The following is a 25,000-nucleotide window of genomic DNA, read 5'->3' on the forward strand; positions in this document are numbered from 1 at the left end:
ATGTAAAGTTACCGATAATGATAGTATATCAATTCATCGAATGCATCGATATGATGATTTTGTGATGAGTTTTTTTTTTCCTTTTTTTTCTTTTTCTTTTTTTTTGTTTTTGTTAGAGAATATATCAGTAGAGGAATTAACTATAACAAGATGATTAATGTATGACGAGAGAGATTAATTTATTGACTTTATGATAGATTTAGTTCTATGTAAAGAAATTGCAAAAGATAATTTTAAGATTAAATATGAGAATACAATATGTCAACACAAGCCGTACAAAAATTACAAAAGATTAGTGAAACAATTATAGATCTATTGTTTGTTAAGAAGTAATTCATGAGTTTTAAAAATAGCAAACAATGAGTAATTAAAATTTGATTTATAGAACGGAATTGAAATTGTTATATAGGTGTAAAGAATTTATTGTTAAAGATTATAGAAAATTTCATTTAGATGAATTTATTAGATTGGTAGAAAATATAACAGGAGAAAGTTAAAACATTGAAATAAATGGCAGAGTTAAAAAATTTGTGGATAATATAGTGTAGCCATTGGCCACCATAAAGAGAAAAAAGTTAATGGCCACCATAAGGAGAAAAATTTTTAAAATCCCAAAAGTATGGGAAGGAAAACAATGGTTTTCGGAGGATATAAAAATGGCGGCAAATAAAGGATATGAAGCGTATAAGAAGGCAATATACGAGAATATGGGACAGAATTGGCTACAGTTCAAAATTGAGAAAAATGCAGTTGGTTAGGTTAATCAGAGAAAAGAAAAAGAAATATTATGAAAAAATAATAGATTATAATAATAGTAGTGAAAATCTTACGAAAATTTTACGAGAATTTTGAAAGAAATAATTAGAGGATAATCAAGGAACATGAAAAATAATTAGATTAGTATAGACGTTGAGTTTCTTTTTTTTTTTTTTTTAGGCAATAATGAACATTAAATTATCTGATAAATTTAATGTATATTATATAAAAAAAATATTAATAACATAATTAAACTTAATTGTGCATATATCAAAATAATTTCTAATTGGAATGTGTTTGTCCCTCAGACACTATGAATAATTGTCATTTATATAAAATGAATAATATTGACTTCAAAAAAATTTTGTATAATATTTGAAATCTCGGAATAAATAATCGATAGCCTTGAAAACTTATTTCCAATTTCGACGTTATAAAAAAAAAATTCATGAATCATGCAACGTGCAAGAATTGACTATTTTTTAAAAGTCGAATATCTTTTTTTAATTTTCAATATTTCGAAAAAAAAAAGAATCTAACGACATAATCGTCTTAAGACGAGCCTTTTTCAGAAAAAAAAAAAAGTATTTAAATGGTCGTTACAAAAAGTATAGTTATTTTAAAGTACAAATATAGCTTATTTTGAGAAGAAAAAAAGTATACAATAATTGTATTGTAAGTTCGAAAATATTGTATTGACACCACTGTATAAAAATATCAAACAAATTACAACAGCAAAATTCAAGGACATAATTGATCTATTACGATATATATATATATATATATCACCGGAACATCTTGATTTCTTCAAATCCCTTTCACACACACACAATCTAGATGAATAGTAAATTGTTTTGTAATAAATTTATGTTTGTAATTTTATACGTTATGTAGTTAAAAAATGTTTTGAATCGCATAAATTATGTTTTCGAAGTGTTTTAAAGATATGTAAAATAAATTGACTATTGTTTTTTTCAATTTGAAGAATCTTAAATTATATTGAATGGATTTGGGCACCTTCAAATTTTATAATGAATCTGATCGTTAATTTTGAAAATGGCCTAACTCCATTCTTGATAAGAAAACGCATATTATTCACTTAATAATTGCCACTATTTTAATAGGAACTATAAATTTAACACCCTTAGATACACTTAAGTAGTATGACTCATTAGTATCCTATACGTATATTTTTAAATCCATTGAAACGCAAACCCTTAAATATCTCGATTTGAAGATAAATAGACTTAGGCCACTTTCAAAATAAACGGCTCAATTATTCCATCGATCTCCATTATTTTCTGTTCTTTTTTTTTTTTCCCCTTCGGTTTATTTCATTGAATTATCCATAGATACAAATTCCTGTCTCTACGATGAACTATAAAGGTATAAAATTATAATAACAAAAATAATTAAATGTTTACTTATATACCGATGTACTGAATGCATAAGTCAACGCGATATTTATCGTAAATTTCTGCGTCTGTAGATGATGGACAATCAATTTTAATTTTCCTGTCTTTCAAACGTGAACAAGTCATATATCGGCGTTGCTTTTTATATACTATAATTTCAGACAAATTCATTTACATATTGTACGACATTAAAGTCCAATTATATTTTCAATTTCTAATTTTAAATCACTTCGAAGGAATGACATATTGAAATGCATTAATAAATAATCCTTACAAAGATATTTATAGTGTTCTTTCGGATAAAATTTCAAAGAGATCGTAACATTTCTACTAATATTTTTACATTTCATTATTATTCTGACATTCATAGCTAAACATATCCAATATCCCGAAGAAAATTCTTATAGATCAACGATTAGTTTTTTTTTTTTTTTTTTTTTTTTTTTTTTTTTTTTATTAACAATGAATAAATGACATAACTGATCAAAAGAATCGATTCCTTCTTTATTTTCATTATAGTACTGTATTACATTATAACTGTATCTTACATTTTCATTGATTATATTTGATTTAGAGTATGAACGAGACATAAGATTAGAAATTAATTTCTATCATAGTTCGTACATAGGATCACATTATTTATCACATCATAAAATGTGATATTGTAAATTCAAAAACAATTTGAATTTATTTGAATTATTCTTATGCAAAAACAATTTATTATGCACATGAGACGTAGCATATTTCAGATTTTACAAATTTTCACTTAATTTTAATTAATTTTAACTCAACGATTGACACAATGCGAACTATTTTGATAGTTAACATTTAAAGATAAGATATCTCGATTATAGATAAATGGCGTCACAAGTTACCTATTTACAAATATTTTTACTTTGTTTTAAATTTTGTTCCTAATTGATCTGAGATATTCTAAATACCAGATACTACAAGTAGGATTAAATCTGATAGATAATGTTAAGACAAAGGATATGGATAAAAACAAAAAAAAAAAACAAAGAAAAATTATATATATTATTGAAAATAAAGACTTTAATATAGAAAACTTTACAATGATTAATATAAAGGATTTAGAGAAAATTTTATATGAGATTATTGAAAAAGGAAAGAACTGATGAGAGAATAACGAATGATATATTAAAATTGGTGATTTTATACGATAAAAAAGGAATTTGTATAAAATAATAAATAAATCATTGATGGAATCATTGCTAACCAGACAGGTTTTCTTTTTTTTTTTTTGTTTACAATAGTACCAAATATAGCAATATAATTTCAAAAATAGTAAAAGCATAAAAAAAGTAAGTGATTATAGACTGATTAAATATATTATCGATATATAAGAAAATAATTAGAATTAGGAGTGAAGAAACAAAATAGAAATGTATTTGAAATGAAATATTATTATAACGAAAAACCAATTAGATTTACAGAAAATAGTATTAGTGTGAAACGATAATACAAACAATTGTTGACAAATGAAAATTAATATATAACGAAGGAAAAATGTTGAAAGTTATTTTGATGAATCTTTAAGGGAACATTTGAAACAATAAACAGAAGTAGACTAATAGAAAAATTATATCAGTATGAAATTAGATGAATTGTCTTAGAATGCGTTTTTAAATCATTTAAAGAATAGAAACGTAATAGTTATCGTATCAACGATAAATGATCTGGATTAATTAATATTGAATATAGAGTGCCGCAAGGATCTATATTGGGATCTTTATTATTTATTATATATATATATAAACGATATAATTAAAATATACCCCGAAGGATGTAATATAAAAATGTTTATGGTTAATACATTAATTTAATGGTTTGTTCGGAAAGTAATTTCGTTTTATTTTTGTGAAAATGAAAGACAATTTTCGTATAATGAAAAAATATTTTATTAAATTATATATTGGCCATTCTGATCCAATACCTTTTGCCATCTTTTTGGTAGTAGCATGATTCCACGCTCATAAAGTTTTTGGTCTTTGCAAAAAACTGATCGAGGTGGTTTTTGACCTCCTCATTTGAAGTGAAGGTTTTACCGTCTAAAAAATTTTACAGTGACCGGAACAAATAATAATCCGAAGATGCCAGATTTTGAGAATATGGTGGATGTGGTATTGTATTCCATTGAAGCTGTAAAAGCTTCTGACGAGTGATCAAATTTGTATGAGGTCTCGCATTATCTTGGTGGAACACTATACCTTATCTGTTGATTAATTCTGGCCTTTTCTGTTGAAGTGCATCATTCAGTTTGTCCAGCTGATGACAGTAGACTTCCGAATTAATTGTTGTGTTATCCGGTAAAATCTCAAGAAAAAAAACGATTCCTTTGAAATCCCACCAAACAGACAGCATCACCTTTTTTTGATGGATATTGGCTTTGGAAATGCTTTGACCCGGTTCATGTTTTTTACTCCATGATCTCTTGCGTTTGACATTGTTATATACAACTCATTTTTTGTCCCCAGTAATGATGCACTTCAAAAATGGATCATTTTCGTGACGTTTGAGAAGCGAATCACAGACGTCAACGCGACGACACAAATTTCTCTCCGTGAGAACATGAGGAACCCATATATCGAGCTTCGAGGTTAAACCCAGGCCTTTCAAGTGGTCATAAACTGTTGAATTTGATATATTTAATCTCTCACCGATCTCACGTGTTATTATTCGCCGGTTTGCATCAGCTAATGCCTTTATCGTGTCTTTATCAGCTTAAACCGGCCTCCCAGAACGTGGTGCATCTTCGATATCAAAATTGCCGGATCGAAATTTTGCAAAGCAGTTCTGGCACTGTCAACACATCTTCTCCATACACATCGATTAATTTCTTTTTGGCTTTCAAGTTCAATAATACTGTTCACAGCATTTTTACCTTTTCTATAGTAAAAAAGTAAAATATGTCGAAAATGCTGCTTATTGTTTTACATATTTAAAAGGGCACCAACCAAAAACTACTGCGTAGAATCAATTGGACTTTTTCACACACTAGCCTTTCTATATCAGCTCTTAAAATATATAATGATTATGCGACTTAAGTGTGAAGTTGGGTGCAAAAAAATACAATTAAATTTTCTGTCGGGAAAAAAAAAACGAAATTATTTTTCGAACAATCCAATATGTCACTGGTAAAATTAGTACACAGTTAAAGTCGGTAATATAATAAGTCATTTTAATATAATAGAAGAATGAATGAATATGAATAAATTAAAAATGAACTTATAAAAGACAAAATACATGATAATTAAAAGTGTAAAGAAAGAATTGATAGGATTGACATTATATTGAAATCTTTAAATGGAATCGAGATAGAACGTATAGAGAAAATAAAATACTTTAGGAATAATAATAATAATAATAGATGATAAGCTTAGAATTAAAGATTATTGTTATAAAAAGTATAGATAAGAAAATTTGTTTTTCAAATAGAATAAGAATAATTATATAACAGCATATATAAGATGTACTATATATAAAAATTTATTATAGTGCCGGATTTTAAGTATTGTACAACATTGTTAATAGGTATGAAAGAGAAACAGGTGGATAATTTGTAAATAGCGTAAAATCGAGCAATGAGAGTTGTGTTGCAATGCAATAGATACACTAAAGTGTAAACATATGTTGCAAGCGTTACAATTTATATACATAAGACAATTACTATGCTATGATATGTGTGTATATTTATTTTTAAGATAATATTGAAATTTATTAATTAGGCGATTTAAAACAAATAAATTTGATTTAATAAGAAGTAATGAAAACGGATGGCATAGACGATAGGACGGAAACGTTGTAATACAATTTCGCGGAATAAAGAGTACGCAAAAGAGTTTTTTTAGAATAAAAAAAAATAAAAAAAGAATAAAAATAATACAATGATTAAATATCAATTGAAATAAAACAATGCGAGAAGGTAAATCCGTTCAAAACAATACAAAAAAGAATATATTTATTTTAATTTGTATTGTTAAAGCTGAGAAAGCTAAATAAAATTTAGTCAATCAATTTCTCTCTCTCTCTCTCTCTCTCTCTTATTCTATTTTCCTATTTATTATCAATCACTTTCTTTCTCTTTCTTTTTTTCGTATCAATAATAAACTAATAAAAGTTATTAATCAATCGATCGATCAATTATCTCTCTCTCTCTCTCTCTCTCTCTCTCTCTCTCTCTCTCTCTCTCTCTTTCACTCTTTCTGTCTCTTTATTTATCACTTATCTATTAGTTTTTCCCTTTCTTTCTATTTATTATTTATATATCGTTCTCTCTCTCTCTCTCTGTCTCTCTCTCTCTCTCTCTCTCTCTCTCTCTCTCTCTCTTTCACTCTCTCTGTCTCTTTATTTATCACTTATCTATTAGTTTTTCCCTTTCTTTCTATTTATTATTTATATATCGTTCTCTCTCTCTCTCTCTTTTTTTATTTATTACTTATATGTCGCTTTTTCTCTCTTTCTTTATATTTATAACTTATCCATCACTCTCTCTCTCTCTCTCTCTCTCTCTCTCTTATTGTATTTTTCTATTTATTATCAATCACTTTCTTTTTCTTTCTTTTTTTCGTATCAATAATAAACTAATAAAAGTTATTAATCAATCGATCGATCAATTATCTTTCTCTCTTTCTCTCTCTCTCTCTCTCTGTCTCTCTCTCTCTCTCTCTCTCTCTCTCTTTCACTCTCTTTATCTCTTTATTTATCACTTATCTATTAGTTTTTCTCTTTCTTTTTATTTATTATTTATATATCGTTCTCTCTCTCTCTCTCTTATTCTTTTTTCTATTTATGACTTACAATCTCCTTCTTTTTCTTTCTTCGTATCAATAAGAAATTAATAAAAGTTATGAATCAATCGATCGATCAATTATCTCTCTCTCTCTCTCTCTCTCTCTCTCTATCTATCTTTCTCTCTCTCTTTCTATTACTTATATATCGCTTTTTCTCTCTTATTTTATACCTATGACATTGCTCTCTCTCTCTCTCTCTCTCTCTCTTTCTTATTCTTTTTTTCTATTTATGACTTATCAATCATTTTCTTTCTCTCTCTTTTTTCGTATCAATAAAAAACTAATAAAAGTTATTAATCAATCGATCGATCAATTATCTCTCTCTTTCTCTCTCTCTCTTTTTCTTTATCTCTCTTTCTCTCTCTCTCTTTTTCTCCCTATTTTCCTTTCTATTTCTATATGATAGAAATCAAGACGAAGATAATAAATATCTAAGATCAAGATGAATTTATTATTTATTATTTGCGTGCAAATTTTATTCACGTAACGTTATCGTATAATGGCTTATCATTTTTAAAAGATTAATTATTAAGAATTTCTAAATATTGTGATACTCGATTATTATTATTATACGTAGTAATTGTAGATAAAAAGATTTATCAATTTTATATAAACATTTGATCACTGTTCATTATTTTGAATGTATAAATGTTAGAACGAAAAAAAAAAAACACAAAAAAAAAAAAAATAAAGAAAAACACATGATTCAATCAATTAATTAATCATATTAATTATATGTAGAGAATAATAAGGAAAGTATGTAGGAATAATAATAATTCATCAATTTAACATACAAACATATTTACAACAGTTTTATATTTTAAAAGTATCATATTGAAATGTAAAATGTCTACGATCATTTCATATAATTTATTGGCCTTGTTCGTAATGTTCCTTCCGCTTTCTTTTTTCTTTCTTTTTTTTTTTTTTTTGTTTTATTCGTTCGTCGTTGAATTAAATTTGACGAGAAAAAGGAAGGAACAAGTTATGAAGATAGGAAATAAATAAATAAATGAAAAAAAAAAAAAAAGAAAAATGAAGAAAAGAAAAAAAAAAAAAGAAATAAATTTCTTTAATAAATAAATTTAAATATCATTCGCGAAGCAACACGATTCTTATTTATTTCTCAAGGGACTTCTATAAATGCGGAATTAAGTAATTTGATTTACTCACTCGGATAAATACGTAATGGATCGCTCTGCGGTTTCTTGTCATTTTCGTTGTTCCCATCGTCTTCTGAAAATTTAATATTCACTTATTTCGGATTACATAAGATGGAGAATCTTAAACGAGTACACCGGTTTTCTCTGTTAACGTTTTCGAGTGTATTAGTTGCCCTACAGGTATATCTAGTTTACTTTTATCTGACTATTCTCCTCTCTTCTCATTTCATCTCTTCTTCTCTCTTCTCTTCTCCTCTCTTCTCTACTTTCTAATCGTGTCTATGTATCCTTAACTATTTAACAGCTTAGGTTAGAGCAAAGGCTACGAAGAACATGCCGCATCGTTTCGTAAACGTACTTCCGTTTTACTGGAGGGCAACGTTTCGGGTGGAAAATGGTTTCTTAATGACTTTAATTGTTCGACAAAAAACGATCTGCAATGATGAATGTTTTTTAAATTTTAATTTACATATATATATATATATATATATATATATATATATATATGTATATACGAAATTTAAATATAATTTTTAATAAAGAAGATAAATTAATTTTCTTTTCTTTTAATTATTTAATGGAGTTTTAAAATCATTAATTCAAAAGACAATCGAGATAATCTTTAATTGAAATTTATTAACGTTGATTCAAATAAGTTACTGTGTATGAAATAACGATGATAATAAATAAATAAATAAATGAATATATATATATATATATATATATATATATATATATGTATATATAATAAAACGAAGCTGGATTTACGATAAAGTAAATACGGGAAGACGAAGAGATCGAAATTTCTTGAAATCCGATAGGATAAAATAAATATCGAAATGGATGGACGTAATCACGTTGAGTGCCTCGAATAAAAATCCTATAGGATGCTCACAGACTTTATATATAAATAAACTTAAGAAAGTCAAATATAGTTATTGTTGATATTTCTTCTTATTTATTTTTTTTTGTTTATTTTTTTAATATTAAAGAAAAATTAAACAAAATTGTTTTAAATATTTTTAAAAATTAAATAATTGAAATGTAAAATTTTATATATATATATATATACATAAATAAAAAAGTAAAAAAATGTTTTCGAACATCACATTATATAAAATCGTCGAATAGAAATATCATATTATGAAATTATAAAATTTCGAAAATACTATATTAAATTTTTAATTTCTGAAATTTAAATATATATATATATTTATATTTATAATAATAAGTAATATATTTATAATAATATATATTATATATTTTTAGTAATATATTATTATGAAATAAAAACGTTATTTAATTATATAAAAATAATATTATATATAATATATAATATATAATAATATATTTATAAATAAGTTATAAAATATGTATCAAATATGTAAATATACTCAAAATCGTAGTCGAAAATATAAATATGTCAAAATGTGTTAAATGATCGGAAAAATGAACAGAAAGATTACGTTATGAAATTAAAAAAAAAAAAAAAAAATATAAAATAAAAAAATAAAAAAATAAAAAAAAGAACAGAAAGAAGAGAAAAGAAAAGAAAAGAAAAGGAAAAGAAAAATTGCATTATAAAATTAAATTCTAAAATTATGGTAGGAAAAAAAGAAAATGGAATAAGAAAAAATAATCGCGCTGATAGTATTTCATTATTGTTATTATCGTTATTTTTTTTTCTTTCTTTTTTTTTTCTTTTATCTCTTTCGTACGGCGGATTTTTTTCGTAATCTTTATCTCTCTCCTTCTTTTTTTTTTTTTTTTTTCATTCAAGCGTGATCTTATGTAATAGAAGATAAGCATCGCGCGTGACGCACGAGCCGTTCGGAGCACTAAACCTGCATGATTTTTCAGAAGATTAGCGTTAGCCTCAGGTCCGTAAGTCGTCAGAGTTCCGATTAGTACGATCAAGATGATTTCGATCAAGAATAGCAGAACCACCTGCTGCTTTACACCGCATACCGACAGCATACCCTGTCAAATAAAAATGCAATTAAGGAAGAATAAAAGAGAAATTGAAAAAAGGGAAATAAAAAAATTTAACAAATAAAAAAAAAAAAAATGAAAAAAGAGAACAGAGCTTCGATCGAATATACTGAAAAAAGGAAAAAGAAAACAAAAAAAATATATATATATATATATATATATACACACAGGGTGTCCAAAAAGTGTGTGATCAAATTTATATTACGTATTAATGAAATCAAATGGATGAAAAAAAGGTTTACATAATATTTATACACGAAAATGCTTTATCGGTTATTTTAAATGTCAATTATTAAAAATGATGAGAATTTTATAGAAAAATTAAAATTAATTATTAACGAGAAATGATAGAGATCAATTCTATCAAATATATTTCGTATAATTTTAAAGGAACTTATTGATAATTCATTAAAAATGTTCAATTTAAAATTAAAAGATTTCTATCAAAATTGAGATCTATTTTATTAAAAACAATCGCAAATTTGAAAATATTAACGAAATGAATTTGTTTATCGATTTAATTGCAAATGATCACTGGTGTATAAGTACATAAAAAAAAAAAAAAAGAAAAAAAATTACAGATATCCATTTCAAGGTAAACAAAAAAAAAGAATAAATAAAAAGTTGACATAGACTTCGTAGCGTAACGTAGAAGTAATACGTATTATAAATTCGATCTCATACTTTTTGGACACTCTGTATATACGTTTATAGACGTAGATAGATGTAAATGGACGAATATTTGACAATTGATTGAACAAAAATAAAAAAAGCAATTAATTTTATTTTTATTACGAACGAACGGAAAATGATTCGTTAAAGTAAGCAGTTTCCTTTTTTTTCTTCACAATTTTTTTTTTTCAATTTTATATGACAAAAATGGTGATTATGATGACAATTGTAAAGATGACGATACCGATGATAATGATTTTTGTTGATTGTAATAAAAATAATGAAAATAATTATTAGTATAGAAATAATAATGATGATTATGACAATGACGATGATAATTATGATGAAAATGATACTATTATTTCTAATAATACAAATTATAACAAATATATATATATATATATATATATATATATATGTTTAATAATAATTAAAGTTAAAACAGTTCTCTTAAAAAAATGAAGATATTGAAAAATTTTCGATTTTTGAAAAAAGTATCCATTAGAATAAAAACATTTCCCTCAAAAAAAGAAAAAAAGAAGAACAAAAAAAAAAAACACAAAAAAGAAACAAAAAAAGCAAAAAAAAAGATACTTTCAGATTTTATTAATTTCATTGTATTTTGAAATTTTTTTTCCTTTTTTTTTCGTTCTTTTTTTTTTTTTTGTACTTTCACATGAAAGAAAAAAAACAAAAGAAAGAAACAATTATATACGATAATACACAAATAATAATATATAAATAATAGAGAAATTATATACGATATCACATGTTTTTGAATTATATTGAAAAGTAAAAAAAAAAAATCGATGACAATGATCGACAATGAGATATATCAAGGGGGTTTAATTTTAACGATATAATAAAATTCATGACGACAATTGATCGCCTTTCCTTTTCTTCTCCTTTCTCCTTCAACCCGATTTCGCCGATTAAAAAATAATCCTTTCTAAATATTTACAAGAAAGTACGGAAATAAGGATTCGAAGGTGCGAAAGATTTCTCGCAAAGGAATATCAAAAACAAAATAAATCTTCGATTCGTTCGATTAAATTGTTAATAAATCGCCTTTTGTCATTTTTTTCCTCTCTCTCTCTCTCTCTCTCTCTCTCTCTCTCGTCTAGCTTTTTTTAATTAAAAATAGTTCGTGAGGTTACGCTTACTGAGTAATACGTATGTATTACGATCCTTTTTCGCAGGACAAAGTTATTAACTTGTTATACATAATCCACTTCGTAGAATGTATACTTCTACCCTCCCCTTACTCGGTTCTATCCCCTTACTCGTAGAAAATAACTTTCGAAAACATCGCACTCCAAACTCTTTTCACCAACCACTGACGATTTTCTCTCTCTCTCTCTCTCTCATTTTACATATATATATATATATATATATATATATATATATATATATATATATATATATCTTTCTCTCTCTTTCTCATTTTCATTGGGACGAGAGCTCTTTTGTTATCGTTTTGAAAATGTCCCAAGCGTTTCTTTCTTTCTCACTCTCTCTCTCTCTCTCTCTCTCTCTCTCTCTCTCTCTCTTATTCTCTTTTTCTCACTCTCTTTATCTCTATCTCATGGGTCGTTGCATCCTTGCTAAAAGTTACCATCGAGCAATGGAATTTCTATTATTTTCCAAACAAAATTACAAAGGACGTATAATGTACACACACATCCACCCACACACACACATGCACACACATGCACACACATGCACACACGCATACACACGTGTAGATACATATGTATATGTACGTATGTATTTTTCATTTTTCTTTTCTTTCTTTTTTCTTTTCTCTTTTTTTTTTTTTTTTTTTTTTATATAGATTTTTCAAATGTAACAAACCACGTTATTGGTACTTATTAATAATACTTTCTAGTGTTCCTTTTTTCCTTTCCCCTTTCCGTTTTCTTTTTTTCCTTTCTTCTCTCTCCTTCTTTCATCTTTATTCTTTCTTTTTCTTTTTTTCTTTCCTTCTTTCTCTTTTGTTCCCTTTTTCTCTTTCTTCTTCTTCTTCTTCTTCTTCTTCTTTTTCTTTCTCTCTCACTCTCTCTTCTTTCTTCTTCAATAATACGCAAATATAATCGGTTTAATTTGTTATTACGTTTGCGAGAGCGAGAGATCTCGGCTTAAAATTCCTTTAAATAATTCCGTTAAAATTCCGTTTAAATATTAATTATCATAGGGCAAATAAGTAATTAATTATTTTCCAAACACGGGGTGAATTCATTAAATTCATTAGAGATATTGGAAAATACACGTTTCGTGTACTTTCACGTTGAGAATTATGTCAAAATACGAATAAAAATGTTATTTTCTGTTGTCTTGCGTACGTTTCTTTTTTTTCTTTTTCTTTTTCTTTTTTCTTTTTTTCTTTTTTTTTTTATAAGGCATTTCAAAATAGCACGAGAAATAAATCATAAATGAAGTTATTTACTAAATATATTTGAAAAAACTTTGCTAGAAAAAACCTACTGTATGTCTTTATGCTCTTTGTCGTCCCCCCCCCCCCAAGAAAAAAAGAAAAAAAAAAAAATAAGAAAAGAAAAAAAGAAAAAAGAAAAAAAATTAATTAGAAAAGAAAAAAGTAAAATTAAAATGCTTGTAATATGTTGAAAGAAATTGCAAAGAGAAAATTTTTTTATATTACTTATTTAAACAGTCCTCCATTTTAATAAATTTTCTTATCATCCATAGAAAGATCTTTGCATTAATGAACGACATTTTAATATACTCGATAATGACGAATGAATAATAAATGAAAAAAGAATTTGTTACCCTTTATGCCAATAAATAACAATGTTAACCTCAAACTCGATATAAATAAATCAATCAAAAATTTCATTATTTAATATTTTAATAAACGACATTGATATATTTCTTACGTGAAAAGATTTACGATTAAGTTACTCGTTAATTGAATCCAATTAATATTATACAATATTTTCTAAATGGAAATGAAAAATTTCCAAAATTAACTTAACGATATAATTCGTTGATAAATAGTATAATACAAAAAAAAAAAAAAAAAAAAAAGAAAAAATCAATAGTATATTTATATTTTAACAAAACAACATTAATATATTTTCGTTATTGAAAATTTTAATACGTATAAACAAATTTATCGTTATATAAACGATGAACATGAACATTGACCCGTATGAACTTTTAGTAACTAATAATACATTGAAGGATAAACATTAAACGAATTGAAAGCAAAATCGAAAATATTTCTGATAAATAGTATGTTCTACCTTTCCCATTGCGTTGCGGTCGCTTTTCTCCTCTTTATTCGATCGTATTTGGCAATCCTCTTTATCCTCTTTACCGTCGCGTTTCGCACAAACACGTGAGAGCACTAACAGTACCATATACACTGGATATCTTCGTGAAATCGCATGAATTCGTTCGACTATTGCATCGTCCGATCCGACTTTGCCAGCTTTGAATTCAACCTTTCTCTCTCTCTCTCTCTCTCTTTCTCTCTCTCTCTCTCTCTCTCTCTTTCTCTCTCTCTATTTGCTATGCGGTTATACTAATTGTAAGTTAGATGGTTGCTCACGTTCACATAAATGGACAACGTTTGAACTTATTACATTTTAACCTGTTATGATAGTCTATCGCTGATTAATTAATTATATTACAGAAAATAAAAAAAAAAAATAAAAAGAAAACAAATAAACAAATGGAAATAGTAAGCTGGATGAAAACGATCAAACGATCGATGTATACGTATTTTAATTTTCCAATACTTCTATCGATTATTATTGTCTAGTAATGACTATTTTGAAAGAATTTTATGTCTGTATTTTTTGTTTCTCTTCCTCTCTCTCTCTCTCTTTCTCTCTTTCTCTTTCTCTATTTGCTATGTGGTTATACTAATTGTAAGTTAGATGGTTGCTCACGTTCACATAAATGGACAACGTTCGAACTTATTACACTTTAACCTGTTATGATAGTCTATCTCTGATTAATTAATTATATTACAGAAAATGAAAAGAAAAAAAAAAGAAAACAAACAAATGGAAATAGTATGCTGGATGAAAACGATCAAATGACCAATGTATACGTATTTTAATTTTTTAATACTTCTATCGATTATTATTGTCTATTAATGACTATTTTGAAAGAATTTTATGTCTGTATTTTTTGTTTCTCTTCCTCTCTCTCTCTTTCTCTCTTTCTCTCTCTCTATTTGCTATGCGGTTATACTAATTGTAAGTTAGATGGTTGCTCACGTTCACATTAACGGACAACGTTCGAACTTATTACACTTTAACCTGTTATGATAGTCTATTTCTGATTAATTAATTATATTACAGAAAATGAAAAGAAAAAAAAAAGAAAACAAACAAATGGAAATAGTATGCTGGATGAAAACGATCAAATGACCAATGTATACGTATTTTAATTTTTTAATACTTCTATCGATTATTATTGTCTATTAATGACTATTTTGAAAGAATTTTATAGTGTCTGTATTTTTGTTTCTCTTCCTCTCTCTCTCTCTCTCTATCACTTTTTCTCTCTTTTTCTTTCAAACACTCACTCACTTTTTTACGTTATACTACTTGTATCGCGTACGATCTTTCGATCCTAACTGACCTCGCCTAGTTGTTTAAATCACCCTAACGGATATACGCTATTCCCTTATTGTCGATGCTTTAATGCTTGCATAAAGTATTCAATCATGTGTTTATTTTTTAGATAAGATAAATGTATATACAATACACACAGACACATATATATATATATATATATATATATATATATATTGCAACTAATTTAAAATATTTATTAAATTTCTTTCACGACATTTAAATGTCCTAAAAAACTAATACTTTCTAACGATATCCAATATATAATTTAACTCGATGAATTTCCTTTTTTTTGTCATTTCTATTTTTTTAACTACAAAAAAATTTATTAAAATAAAAACTACAAATACATGTATATTGTGATTTAAAATCCGATATTAAATCCGACATTAGATATAAAATCCGATAATATTAATACGTAAATGTCTCTCTATGTTAATTTCTTTTGTAGAAAAAAAAAAAAGAAGAAAAAGAAAAAAAGAAAACAAAAAAATTAAATCATAAACATAACGAATAAAGAATAATAATAATAATAATAATAATACTAATAAATACATCGTAAATATCTGAAATGTTTTTGAAATATTTGTGATCGCCGTGTGAGCCAGCCAGCCATCGATGGTATTATCGGTGTACGGCCATGCGATGATAAATAAATTCCAATTGTCATGATCATCGATTTCCAAGGAATGAGAATAAAAGAGACTACTTTGCCGGAAATGAGAAAAAAATATTCTATGTCACGCGATTCTATGTAAGACCATCGATCGTTACCGAATACACTCATGCATTAAAAATATTGTTGATCGCGTTCCATTCGTTTTACTTACATTTGGAAACTTACATTTTTCTAATTCTTGGAAAGTACAATTTTCTCATTTTAACAAGCACCCAAACAAAATGTTTCAATCGTCATATAAAATTATCAAAATTTATCTTTATTCCGAGAAAACAAGAGAGAGAGAGAGAGAGAGAGAGAGAGAGAGAGAGAGAAAAGAAAAACATTATTTTTTACATTATTTATTACAATTTATCTGATATAAAACTCGGATAATTAATATTAATAAAATTAATAAAAACGTTCGAACTATGACCATCGTAATTTTTCAAAGATATTATTAGAAACAATTATTCTCACTATGATCGATCTAACTTAAATGAAATAAAATATATATATATATATATATATATATATATATATATATATATATATTTATATATGAAACGAAAAGATATCACTACGATGATAAAATGATCGATGATCGCGAAATCGACGTACGTCTCTAACGTAATATCGAGTATGTACTGCAACTATGAAAGTTATAGTCGCGTCGGTGTTTATATTAACTTGCATGGATGTTAGAAAATTGACGACAATTAGACCATTTTACATTAATTCTACTGGCATCATTCTCTCTCTCTCTCTCTCTCTCTCTCTCTCTCTCTTATTTATCATCGTGTTATTAGCTCATTTTTGTTGTTGTTGTATTTACTCGTATACCATTGAAGTTTTCTAGAAGTAGACAAAGAACTCGAGAAAGCTACTAACAATCCAATCGTTGTGTTCGTATCACTTGAAATGATGTTATTAAAAGAGTGAGAAATAGTGCGTACCCGCTCTCTCTCTCTATCTGTGTCTGTGTGTGAGAAAGAGAGAGAGAGAGAGAGAGAGAAAGAGAGATAGACGATAAAGAGAGATGTTCGAGTAAAAAAAAAAAACGATGACCACCGACATCTTTGAATTCTTGGCCACTCATCAGGTCGGCCTTTGTAACGTGAAACCTTGTTGGTCGTTGGCAATTAGTTGGACTAATTGAAACTAGGACAAGAGAGAATGATGAGGATTTATTGTGCTTACTCTCTCGTTCTAAACGCTAATGATATCCGCGAGAAAAGAAAAGCTCACGACGATGGCGTTCTGGTTATCGTCAACCACGGGTTAAGTGATAGAAAGAGAAAGAAATATGAGTATGAGACTAAGAGAGAGAAAGAGAGATAGATAGATAGATAGATAGATAGATAGATAGATAGAGATAGAGAGAGAGAGAGAGAAACATTCTGGGGAGGGGGTTGGAGGAGGAAGAGGGGGAGGAGAAGAGGGAGAAGAAAAGCTTTCGTCGACTTAAAATCTTAGATGCTTCCTCGAAATGGAATTTTTAAGAAGCTAAATATCTTCTGCCATCTAACTTCTTGTTTCGATGAAGACAACTAATCGTTTGCAATAATAATGATAATGATGATGATAATAATGATAATAATAATAATAATAATAATAATGATGATGATAATGATAATAATGATAATAAGAATGATGATAATGACGACGACGATAACGATGATAATGATAATAATAAGAAATGATGTTTCTTAATGACGTTCTTTGTGTTCGATATTTTAAAGATCGCTTATATGGCACACACACACACACACACACACACACACACACACACACACACCGAGATGATTAAAAAAAATGTCAAGTAGACGTAATTTTAATGCGTCGAAGAATTTTTTTTATCGGAAAAAAAAAAGAAAAATAAATAAATAAAAACGAAAGAAAAAAACCAAGAAAACGCTTTCTAAAAAATTTATATTATATTTAAATAAAACTTTATATTATTGTCATGGCACTTACCTGTTTTGAACTTAACGTTTCGAAATGATCGAAGGATTTTTGACGTTACTACTAAAATTTCTTCCTACGTTAATAAAAATTCTTTTGAGATATTTGAAACGTATGTATGTATGTACGTATATCCGAAAGTATCCTTTTTTTTTTTTTTTTTTTTTTTTTTTTTTTGTCGAGATGATTTTATTTTAACCTTTGTCGATTCGCAGAAAGAAACTTGCTTCTAAGACGAATAAAATGAAACTCGGCACTCGGGAGATATATTTGATTTCGATTGACGGACGACACGCGATCGATTTTGTCGTAGAAACGTGAACGGAAAAAAGCGACTGAATAGAGAGAGATAAAGGGAGAGAGAGAGAGAGAGAGAGAGAGAGAGAGAGAGAGAGAGAGAGAGAGAGAGAGAGAGGAAGAGAGAGAGAGACGGACAACATGCATGTATACCAATATGATTAGACGATACGATCTAAATTAATCTTCATGGTCATTCGTTCCTTCTTCAACTCGATAAATTTGTTTACATCTTCTTATTTTTCTTTATATTTATTTTTATCCCATTTTTAACAAAATAATCTTACGTAATAATAATACGGTAAGATCTCCATGACGTATATATCGTTTTTAAAATTTTACACGAATTCATGATAGATTTTATTTTGCAAAATGGCACCCACTTTATTAAGAATCATCTATTGACTTAACACTCTATGGACCCGTGTAACTTTCAGGTCACATTTTAATTTATCGAGATTTTACCAAATAATTATAGCTTTTTTCATGAGAAAAGAAAAAAATTCGGTCCATAGAGGGTTAAATGGTTATTATTCGAATTGTCAAATTATTATTTTTCTTTATATTTATTTTTCTTCATATTATTTCTCTTTGTATTTTATATATATATATATATATATATATATATATATATATATATATATATATAAATATATATTAATTTTACAAAATATTATTTTTCTTTATATTTATTTGTATTCCGTTTAAAAAAAAAAAAAATAATCTTACATAATAATCACGGAAAGATCTCCATGACGATAAATCGTTTTTAAAATTTTACACGAATTCATGATAGATTTTATTTTGCAAAATGGCATCCACATTATTAAAAATCATCTATCGATTTAAATAATCATTAATTAAATTGTCAAATCTTTCTTCGCGAGGATCTGGAAAGGGTTAATAAGGTTTACTTTTTCTTTTTTTTCTTTCCTTTTCTTTTTCTTTTTCTTTTTCTTTTTTTTTGTCCCCTTGCAATTCAAAGCACTTTACACATTTTCAAATATTTTCTCGAAGATTTATTTTACGTCATTGTTAAATCTTACAAAAGAACATATAATACACATTAGAAAGAGAGAGTTCGGCAGTAAATCCACATAATTAGTCATAAAACCTTAACTTATCGTACGTTTCTCTTATCATTAGCTTAAAATTATTACATACGTCAGAGAAGAATTTCATTTTTCTTTTTTCTTTTTTCTTTTTTTTTTTCTCTTTTTTTTCTTTTTCTTATTTTCTCCTTTTTTTTTCTCATGACCTTCCTCTTACGTGTTTCTTTGCATACCTATAGTAAACACATAGTAATAATACTAATAATAATAATAATAATACTAATAATAATAATAATGATAATAATAATAATAATAATAATAATAATAATAATAATAATAATAATGATAATAATGATAATAATGATAATTATATATATATATATATATGAAGCTAGCGTAAATCGATTCTACAAAAAATGGAAGTAGAAATGGACAGAAAAATAGCTTTTTTTTTTCTCATGACACTTTTTTTTTCTCCGGTTGGCCGAAGGGGAGGATAGAGGATAGAGGGTTTAAACGAGGGTAGCAGAAGGTAGAAGATTTAAGAGATTTTTTGGGAAAGATGTTAAGATTGGAGACGATCACGTCGACGATAAAAAATGTAGATCTATAAAAGACCTTCATCAAAATCATCCAAATCCTATAGAAAACTTCTATCATCGATACGCTAACATATATACATATATCAGAGACAAAGATAAATATAAGATTTTCGATCATGTGTGCGTATATGTTATTTTTTTCATTCTTTATTCTTCTTCTTTTTTTTTTTGCATACGTATGTATATATGTATATGTATGCGTGTGTGCGTGGGTGTGTATGTGTCTACATATATACATATATATATATATATATATATATATATATATATATATGTATGTATGTATTATTTATGTATGCTTTCGAAAAAGGATTGGCTTCGCGATTATTATCGACGGAGAGAAAGAGAGAGAGAGAACGTATGTATTTATATATATATATATATATATATATATATATATATATATATATATATATATATATGTATATGTATGTGTATATGTATGTATGTGACAAAGTATTGACAAATATTTATTGTTCAAGTAAAATTCAATTGTTATTAACTTGTCTTTCTTTTTAATCTCTCTGAATAATTTCTTTTTTCTTTTTGTTATATGTATGCGTATGATGTATTATTATTTCTTTCTTACTTTCTTCTTTTTTCGTTATCATTTTTTATTATCAGCTGATAACAACAAATTTTTTATAGCAATAAAATTCGTTCCTCTTAATATATATATATGTATATATATATATATGTATATACGTGTATACACATACATAACATACACGAGTACACACACATATATATAAACACTACACACATATGTATACATATATATATATATACATATAAGTATAATCATTATTCAGACTTCCATTTTCTTTTTTATTATTTCATTTTATTCTTCTCTCTTCTTCTTCGTCCTCTTATTTTCTCCATTTTACGTGAAAAAAAAAAAACAAAAAAAAAAAGGAAACAAATTTTACATAATTATTAACAATTATCTTATTATTAAATGCGATCAGGCGAACCACGATTGGATGTAAGAGATTTCTAATGACTAACACCAAACTTTTCTTATCTTTGGTATCTAAGAGCATTTATAATAACTACAATAATAATAATAATAATAATAATAATAATAATAATAATAATAATAAGAATGATGATGACGATGATGATGATAATAATAAATGTGATTATAATGATGATGATGATAATCGTACGATCGTATTTTTTTATTTATTTTTTCTATTTTATTTGATTTTTTTTTTCTTCCTTTTTCTATTCCTCGGGGAGATTCTTTTTTTTTTATTTTTTATTTTTTATTTTAACGGTGCGTTAATGGCACGAAATCTCCAATGAAAAAAGGAAAAACAAAATAAAATAAAAAAAATAGAAAATAAAAAATATATATATTTAAAGAAAAAAAAAGCTTCGCTCTCGAATCTACGAATAATAACTAAAGAGAGAGAGAGAGAGAGAGAGAGAGAGAGAGAGAGAGAGAGAGAGAAGCAGAAAGAGAGAGAGAGAGAGATAGGGAGAGAATGAATAAATGAATGAATAAGAGAAAGAGAGAGACAGAGAGGGAAAGAGAATGATTGATTCTAAAAAATTCAACGACGAGTTAACGTGGAACACCATTGCCAAACTATATTCGAATGAATTATTTATTATTATTATTATTTATTATTTTATAAGCTGCCATTTTCCGAGCGCAACAAATGTGTCGTTATTTCACGAAATGTCGGCGAACCCTTCGGAAAAATCTTTTCCTTTCATCCTTCCTTCGTTTCTTTTCGTTCCTCTTTTTATTTATTTTTCCTATTTTTTTATTTATTTATTTCTCTCTTTCCTTTTTTTTCTTCTTTTTTCATTTATTTTCTTTTACTTTGCCCCCGTGGCTCGAAATATTGCTCTCTGTGTGTATTTAGTTTTTCTTTTTTTTTTTTTTTTGTTTAATATGAACGACTCTCCCATAGTCTCGCTATAAATAATTCTTTTTTCTTTCTACTTTTTTTCTTTTCCTTTTTGTATATGTTTCTTTTCTTTTTTTTTCTTTTTTTTTTATTTTTCTCTCTTTCCTTTTCCTACCGCGAATAATTCGCCGACATTTCGAGAAAAAAAATCGACCCTTTATAATATAATATACTATATTATTTACGACATCATGATATAACGTATATACTATGACAAACATTTTCAACATCATCGATAATTTATTTATTTATTTATTTATTTATTTATTTATTTATTTATTTATTTATTTGTTTATTTGTTTATTTTTTTTCTCTTTCGTTAAATTCGAAAGTAGAAAGGAGGAAAGGAAGGGGCGGGCTAGGAGGGATCAAAATGGATCAATAGGGTGGAAATGGGGTTGTTCGGGCTTTTAAAGGGTTAATTCAAGGTGTTCCACGTTTTATCGGCGACTTATATTTGTTATTATCGTCGTCGCGAGTAGTATGATATTTATTAGTTGTTTTTTTTTTCTTTTTTATGTTTTAGCATATACAGCATATATATATATATATATATATATATATATGCCATCGCAAGCAGAATTATTATTAGGAGATTTAGAAAAGTGTTTAAATGTATCAACGCGTCTATGTATACATACATCTACGGCCATCAATTTATTTCATTATTAGGATTCCAATTTCCTCCATTGTAATTAATGAAATATTTGTAAAATTTTTTCTTTGTATTTTTCCTTTTTATTTTTTTTTCTTTTTTCTTTTTTCTTTTTTCTCATTTACTAACACTACTACTTATGACACACAATCCTTTTGCGATTTTATTTTGCAGAAAAACAAATTATTAATTTGTTCCAGTACGGTAATGTTTGTATATATATATATATATATATGTAGTGAACAACGTCACTATACGATGAGTCAATTATAACAGTTTTTTTTTTTTTTTTTTTTTTTTTTGTTAATTTAATTCTTTCAATTTTATTTCCATTACTTAATATAGCATCAAAAAGTTATGAAATTGATTCACATAGCATACAAGGTATACGCGGTTTGTCTTTTTCTTTTTTCTCTTTTTTCTTTTTTCTTTTTTTTCTTTTTTTTTTTTCCTTTTTCTTTATTATAGTCATCTGCAATGTAACGAAGGTCTCAGAACACGTTCTCCTTATATGCGTTGGTATAGTAAATTTGTATTCTATAAAAATTTTCATCCAATTCCAATGTTTTTCTTTTATTCTTTCATTAAAGTCAGATCTAATGTGTAGAATGAAAATAAATAAAAATTAACGTTTACGTCCATAAGATAAATATCATTGTTTTGTCAAATATATTCGACTGAGATTACGTAAAAATATTATTAGAATTTAATGATATCAATGGAATGGAGTAAGAGGGGGAAAGATAGATAATGGATATCCCAAAAGATAAAACGTCATTAATGACAACAGATATACTTGTACGATTACTGTACGATTCATTGTTAAAGTGTTCAACGAACAACAACAACAACAACAACAGCAACAACAACGACGACATGTTTTTCTTTTTAATTCGTATTTAATCACTTTTCTTAATATTTTTTTCATTTCTTTCTTGTTCTCTCTTATTTTTTTCTTTTTCTTTCCTTTCCTTTGCCTAATCAAATTCATCCTCATCCATCACTTAATTAATCGTAACATACTTGCGAGTTTTTTTTTTCTTTATCATTTTTCTTTTTTTTTTTTTTTCTTTTTTTCTCCTGCGTCGCAATATTTATAAAATTTTATAAATCAAAATATCGCCAACCAATAATTTTTCTCAAGATGTACAACACACATGTATATGTGTGTGGGGCTTTAATACCTTTCTTTTTCTTATTTTTCGTTTTATTTTCTTCTCTCTTTTTTTTTTTTTTTCTTTTTTTTTTTTCTTTTAATTTTTAACAGAGAATCACGAACTCTGGGATCATAGTGATAACGTAATGAAAAAAATTATAATTCTGTTAATTCTGTTAAAAGTAAAAAAAACAAAAAAAAAAGTAAAGTAAAGTAAAGAAAAGAAAAGGAAAGAACATTGATCTTTGACACCGCGGGCATTACGTGAAATAAAAAAAGAAGAAAAAAAGAATGCCAATAACGTCAGAATATTCTGCGGGTTGTAAAAGGGAACGACAGTTACTGTTTGAAACTTTTTATCGAGTAGTAAAAAATTCGAGGAGATAAAAATCGATCGTCCATTATATACGCATTAAATATTTATATATGCGCATACGTAGAGCACAATTCATATATAAATACGAAGTTTTGGGATTTTTTTCAAAAGTTACGAGTGTTTCAGGATCTTTATGATTTTATCTTGCTCTTTTCTTGATTTTTTTTCTTCTCTTCATTTTTTTTCCTTTTTTTTTTTTTTCATTTTTCGCTTTTTTTTTTTTTTTTTCTTTTTCTTTCCTTTCTCTTTCTCTTCGATAAAAATCACAGGTCAAATGTAAAACTTAAGAAAGCGTATATTATCTGTATTATCTTAATCATTTTTCTTTTCTCTTTTTTTTTTCTTTTTTCTTTTTCTTTTTTCCTTTTTTTTTCTTTTTCTTTTTTTTTTTTTTTTAAAACTTGAGATTGTTTGTCAGTATCTGCATTTTATTTCATAATATATGCAGATAAAATTGTTTTATCTGAAAGGATCAAGTTAGACACCACGACGACGATGATTAAGAAAAACAAAAAAAAGAAAAGAAAAAAAAGAAGAAGAAGAAGGAAGAAAGAAAGAAAGAATGAAAGAAAGAAGGAAAAAAGAATTCTAACAATAAAATGAATATTACGGGTAAAGTAAAGTACTATTGCATTAGAAATACATTTTGAAAGATAATATCTTCTTAACGATAAAATTCAAACCATTGTTTATTATATTATAAGTTTTATTCTCGATTATTCTCGATAATTAATTATCGATACATACTAGGAAAAGTTAGTTATCGTTAGAGATTGATCTGTTTATAAATAATAATAAGCTATAAGTGTTATCCTTCGAACGGATCATTTCTTTTTTTTTTTTTTTTTTTTTTTTTTTTTCTGATAAAATTAATCCACAAAATGAATTTAATATCGTTTCT

The 25,000-nt window shown here is 26.4% G+C and overlaps 1 protein-coding gene across 2 annotated transcripts in view; it reads right to left on the reverse strand.

Moving 5' to 3' along the window:
• LOC124429743 (ammonium transporter Rh type B) overlaps positions 1-18,359 on the reverse strand; it is a 55,985-nt gene extending 37,626 nt beyond the window's left edge. Inside the window, exons 1-3 of one of the 2 annotated variants that reach the window (XM_046975361.1) lie at positions 18,052-18,359; positions 9,990-10,125; positions 8,156-8,218 (exon numbers count right to left, since the gene is read on the reverse strand). In XM_046975361.1, coding sequence (XP_046831317.1) covers positions 8,156-8,218; positions 9,990-10,122 — 196 coding nt within the window. In that variant the 5' untranslated portion in view covers positions 10,123-10,125; positions 18,052-18,359. Of the gene's footprint in view, positions 1-8,155; positions 8,219-9,989; positions 10,126-14,072; positions 15,483-18,051 lie in introns of those variants that run through there. The other variant, XM_046975360.1, reaches the window with a different exon arrangement.
• Between the last annotated feature and the right edge of the window lie 6,641 nt (positions 18,360-25,000).

This window comes from Vespa crabro, chromosome 16 (assembly GCF_910589235.1).
Source record: "Vespa crabro chromosome 16, iyVesCrab1.2, whole genome shotgun sequence".
In the NCBI taxonomy this organism is placed as follows: Eukaryota; Metazoa; Arthropoda; class Insecta; order Hymenoptera; family Vespidae; genus Vespa; species Vespa crabro.